The 5,636-nt window shown below is 32.6% G+C and overlaps 1 protein-coding gene across 1 annotated transcript; it reads left to right on the top strand.

Moving 5' to 3' along the window:
• Positions 1–2,544: 2,544 nt before the first annotated feature.
• Positions 2,545–4,967, top strand: LOC148621050 (uncharacterized). Its single transcript, XM_088573885.1, has 2 exons — positions 2,545–3,089; positions 4,894–4,967. The coding sequence occupies exons 1-2, from the start codon at positions 2,558–2,560 to the stop codon at positions 4,965–4,967; spliced, it is 606 nt and encodes a 201-aa protein (XP_088430011.1). The 5' UTR covers positions 2,545–2,557.
• The last annotated feature ends 669 nt before the right edge of the window (positions 4,968–5,636 follow it).

Here is a 5,636-nt window from a genome sequence, read left to right as displayed (position 1 = left end):
AACTGGTCAGTTCAAATGTCCCCATAGCTTTGTCAATCTTTTGTATTGTTCTGCAGATCGGTAACAAAAAAGTGTCATGGTTGAAGGAAAGTCACTGTAACAAAACAAAGAATTGAGGAAGCATTGTTTTACAGAGGCATTTTGTCAGCTCAGCTCTGAAGAAAGATTATTGTCAAAAAGGTAATCGATTATCATATATAATCCAAACAGACCACAAAAGTAACCGCAAACGTCATTTATATTTGATAATCACTTCCCATTTGATCGAATGATCAAAAACCACAATGAAGTGTTATAATAGTATGGTATATCATTTGTCAACAATATGTAATCGATAGCTAAAAGGTGACAGTAAATGCACTATTCTACTGGGGGTAATTGATAAAAGAAAACGGGAAATTTTACATTGTTTGGAGATGAAAAGTGATCTCAAACCAGCTTTAGCTTTTTTTTCTTGAAACCTACTTGTTTAATGAAAGTATCGTTTGTTTCATTTGACACAGAAGGTTATACTTATCTTCCTTTTATGAAAAAAAACTTCGAGAAAAATGTTTAAAATATGTAATTATAAATACCAGTTGGAAAAGATCAGTTGAAGCCGACAAAATAAAGTGTTGGTGTATCCATCTTCATTAGGAAATCTGAGTTGTTCATCGTATCATTGTTTTCCCGTCCTCTTTCAATGGTATTATCTAGTCCCCTGTTGATTTGCTTCCGCCGAGGGGGACTTTAGATTTGCACTCTGTCCATCCGTAAGTCAGTCAGTCAGTTAGTAAGCCCACCAGACTGGCAAAACGGTTTTTTTTTTGCATTTGTTTTCGTCATTCTTGAAGATAAAACAAAATGTTATTTGGTACTTTGCCTTACCAGATTAAGTTTGAATTTTGTTTTGGTCGGTCTGTTAATTATTTGCTTAGTTACGGACTCTAGTAATAGAAACTGGCATATAATAAATCAGTTTTCTGCTTTTTTTCGTCATTCGTGCTGATAAATAATTGACATAAAGTACCTTCCACGACAGGTTACAGATCAAAATCGATATTTTGCATCGATCTGTTAATATTTTGCTGATTTACACCCCTTTTGTCTTAAAAAATCCTTGTAATAACTTCATTTTCTACACTTTTTTATTTCTCGTCGTTGTCTCTCGATTGGCTTCATTTTGATAAATGTTTTATGCAGGTTCTCGTGATTGCCCTTTGAACACGGTAACATTACACGTTTATAACAGACTCTTGTGTCCAAAATCAATTCAACCAATTCAAACAAATTTCAAATGTGTGAAGAAATTATGTAAATAAATGAGTTGTTCAGGATCATCTGTTTTCAGTTCTTATAAGATAGTAAGTACACTGATGACCATTCACCGGACCAGTGACATGACTTGGCTGACTTCAGTTATATAATATTTTATCTACCGACAATTTTAAAATCACGATGTTTAAAATATCCAAATTCCTGAGGCTTCCGACCTTGAAATGCAGATAACTTATTTTGCTTCCTGTATTTATATTTTTAGTTCCCTAAATTCTTATGTAATACTGCTGCTGATGAGAGGTTACTGCTTGAAACACATATACAGCTCACAAAAATTAACGATTTGTGTGTTTGTTTTTATGTTATTTTTAAGTTTTAAATGAGTGCAAATATTCAGAGAGGATTTGGTTGTTGTGGTTGCATCTGATAATAACTTTGTAATGTTAGCCATTAGTAAATTTTCAAAACCATTCAAGACGTTTATCATAACTTTAAATTATCATTTAACCTAAAATCAACTTACAAAGAGATGCACATCCACAATGCAATCATACTGTTTGTTTTTATTTTACCATTTCAAAGAATTTTTGAAAGAAGGATAAGCTGATTAACGTAGCGTGCTATATCAGACAGCAGCAACACACGTACATTTTTTTAAAACGAGAAACTGATACTGTACAAACAAAATACAAAAAGTAAGAGAATGAATAGATTAAATTGTATTTTAAAAAATGAAATTCAGATATAATAATATATTTGTATCTTTACGAGACAATCTGTCAATACACCTACCATCCATATGACATTTTTATTCTTTTTTTTTAAACAATCACTAGTAATTTGGTGATCGTATAATGTTCATGAACCTATATTGTACTTAAATCATTGTGGTTTTATTGTTTCGGAAACCAGAGTAAGAAGCAATCGTTCTTACAACCACAAAAGGTACTGTCACAACCCGTGGTTAGTTTTAACAGTATAAAAAGAGTAATGCTGTACTTGAATGTTATCCATTTCAAACTATAATATCAGGCATTAATAAAGGTAAGAGTTACTATTACATCTTTCAATTACCGTTATCTTAGATTCGTAATGCATGTACTTGATTTGTAAATCAATTCTGGAGCTACTGTTTTAAAAATCATAAGTCTATGTTTCTATTTTTCAGTTGATGTTTTACGTAGAAAATACAATAAAAACAAAACTATGAAATTCTTCAAAAATGAAATTTAAGATTTTCTTTTATCATGTCCTAATTTCTGTGATGTTCAAATGTTTACAGGAACCTAGACTACAGAACATGTCTCTTATAGCTTTATCAATCCTTCTAATTGTTGGACTTGCCACAGCAGAGCTTGGACAGAAAGGATATAGTCCGAAATATAACATTAAAACCTATGGCAACCCCTTTGGTTCAGTAGTGTACAACAACATAGGCATTGGTGGTTTAGGTGAATTTGAAAGTTACTATGGAAACGGCTATCCAATTTATGGTGGACATGAAAAAATGTACGGAAACGGCATTTTTAATTTAGCTGGGCCATACAAAGGATACGGTGGCATCGGAATACACGGTGGATATCCAGGATACGGATACCACAATGGATTAGGATATCACAGCCTCAATAATTTTGGTGGATATGATATGGGCAACTTCGGAGGGCTAGACAGTATGTCAAGCCTTGCTGGATACAGTGCCATAGGTTTTGGAATGGGAGGTTATGGAGGGTATGGAATGGGAAGTTACGAAGGATACGGAATGGGAGGTTACGGTGGATATGGAATTGGAGGTTATAGTGGACACGGGTATGGCAAATTTGGGAAAGTATTCGGTAAGAATATTTTTGTATCTGAATATTCATATTTATCTTTCCTAGAAATGTTTCGAAAAAAGGCGCTCATTGCATATTAACTTCTTTACCACCAATTAAATTGTGTTGCATCAATGCTTGATGCCTGTTACTTTATCTTCACCGGTGGATTTCAATGACCGGTCAACCAATAACTGTCAACCGCATATCAAGTCAGTAAGCATGCTATCCACAATATCACAAACAAATTGATCGAAGCAGTTAACATGAAAAAAATGAATAATTTATAGAAAGAATAAAACTTCCTATAGTTACAAATTCAAATTTTATATATCTCAGAATGTGACGACTCTATTCAATACACTGCTCCATCGGATCAAATTGATACAGGGAAGATAACGTAAACGTATAGAAAGGTCTGAAAAATTCCCAACGATGTTAGAACTGTCAAATTTGCGAAGCAAATTTTTGGTCGTTCCGTCCGCGGGACTCGAATTCGTACCGCGTCCTAGACCACTCGGCCAGCTAGGCAATATATAAAAAATATAGCTTTCACTGCCCGGGTCATTCCTCCTCGTAGGATTAATCTAGGGCTCTAACGTAGTGCACGATGCATGGTGGTACGGGACAGTTATATATAACAAATACATATAAATTATAATATAAATATACAAATCTATTTTGACAGGAAAGAAAGTAAGCGCATACTAGATGAAGGTTAATAATTCCCGGATGGAAACTGAGTCCGTCGAGTCCCTAGCATTTTATATGGTTTTCTATGATTTAAAAATAATAAATGGATTTATTGAAAACTAAACATTTTCACGATATCATTAATCATCCAAAAAAACTTCATGTGGGTTACACATATTCCTGAATTTCAATATCGTTTGCTATATGTATCAAAAGTTATACACTTGCAATGAAAATACTCTGAATTCAACCTTCCCGATATATGCAATATAATAAAAAGGTATTTTGTATTATTTAAGAAGAAAATATTTCACCTGTAGTAAACCAACAGTTTTATGGACAGACTGTTAACAGTTTGGTCATAGTACAGAAAAAAAAGACATCCTTAACGTACAACCTTTGGTATAAAACTAATTTTAGAAGGTTTGTTTACTGTGTATTATGGATTTGCTATCTGGAGTTTTTACACTGAAATGAAAATAAAAAGCAGAATTGAACGAACATTCATGCTTTCCTATGTGCATCCCCGATATTTACTTGTAGGACTACAAACATATGTTAACGTATTACTACAGTGTATTGCATGCTTGTCTTTATAGTCATCTACCAGCTTCATTATTTTAATGGAAAGTGGTATGTTTTCTAAGAGAAAATCACTCCTATATATTAGATGAAACTACTCTTGATATCAGCGTGTGCCTCTTATTTTCTTCGTGTGCCTCTTATTTTCTTTTCACTATGGAATAAAATTCTGTTTGGAATTTAAGGCATTTTTCTGAACGCCACGTTTTATTTTGTTTGAGGCATTTCTGGTATATATGATTCGCCAAAAAGATATTTCCCTGAATAAAAAAGTAAAAAATATTTCATATTTTTATCTTTGAAATTCTATATAAACATTATGAAATAACACAATAATACTAATGTCCCAAAGCCATTAGAGACTTTTAATATAAATAAATTGTATATTCAAAAAATGAATGAAAGGAACATTTTTGAAATAAAAGCAGTGTATATGCATGCATTTCAAGCCTATTCAATATATAACAAGAACTTGATTACTGTACCTTAATTCAGCTTCTATATTTCCCTCATGTTATAATATTATGGTATATAATGTCCTTATTGTAAGATGACAATATTGTGAGAACATTATCCACCAGTGTACCATCAGTTAATTGTCCAGATAAACCAATCACTAAATAAATCATTTACAAAAATAATTTAAAAACGGGTCATATATAGAACCCTGTGTAACACTGGTGTTTAAGTGGTTTTTTACTGAGATGTATGGAAAACTGTTAGACCACCCCTTTTTTATAATTTTGAATATTTGGTCATGAAAAATCGATGGAATGGACTTCAAATGAAGTTAATTTATTTGCGGTTTAATACTAAGTAGCTAAAGAAAATTGTTTAGCTAAACAATCTCTAGTACTTATAGCCATATCTATGATATTTGATACTTTCCTTGTAATAAAGATATTTCCCCCTCTCCGGTCTCTTTCTTGTGCTTAAGAACACCTTTGTTGGAACAAAAAGTCGCTCACAATGTACCACATTACCATAATGAATTCACATGAAATAGTTTTCAGACTCCCTGAAAAAGAAAACATTTAGAAATTTTGAAATTGCACTAAATAGAGAATTATCCAAAATGTGTCTATTTGAACGGTCAAAATATACATTGCTACCTTTCAGCTGTCAGTTGTTCACTAGTATTTTTGAAAACAGACATGAACTGTAGAACCGGCCATGAAAGATAATTTTCCGATATACAAATAGTTTTGTTTCACGAGAAGGATGTCTCATTAAAGTTGTGGTAGGTGTGCTCCTTAATCGTAATCAAGGAAACCAAGGTTATAGCGGTAATCA

The sequence above is a fragment of the Perna viridis genome, chromosome 3 (assembly GCF_037379345.1).
Source record: "Perna viridis isolate PV_CMFRI_1.1 ecotype Kerala chromosome 3, ASM3737934v1, whole genome shotgun sequence".
Lineage (NCBI taxonomy): Eukaryota > Metazoa > Mollusca > Bivalvia > Mytilida > Mytilidae > Perna > Perna viridis.
The sequence above is the reverse complement of the archived record's forward strand: the minus strand, read 5'-3'. Positions and strand labels throughout refer to the sequence as shown.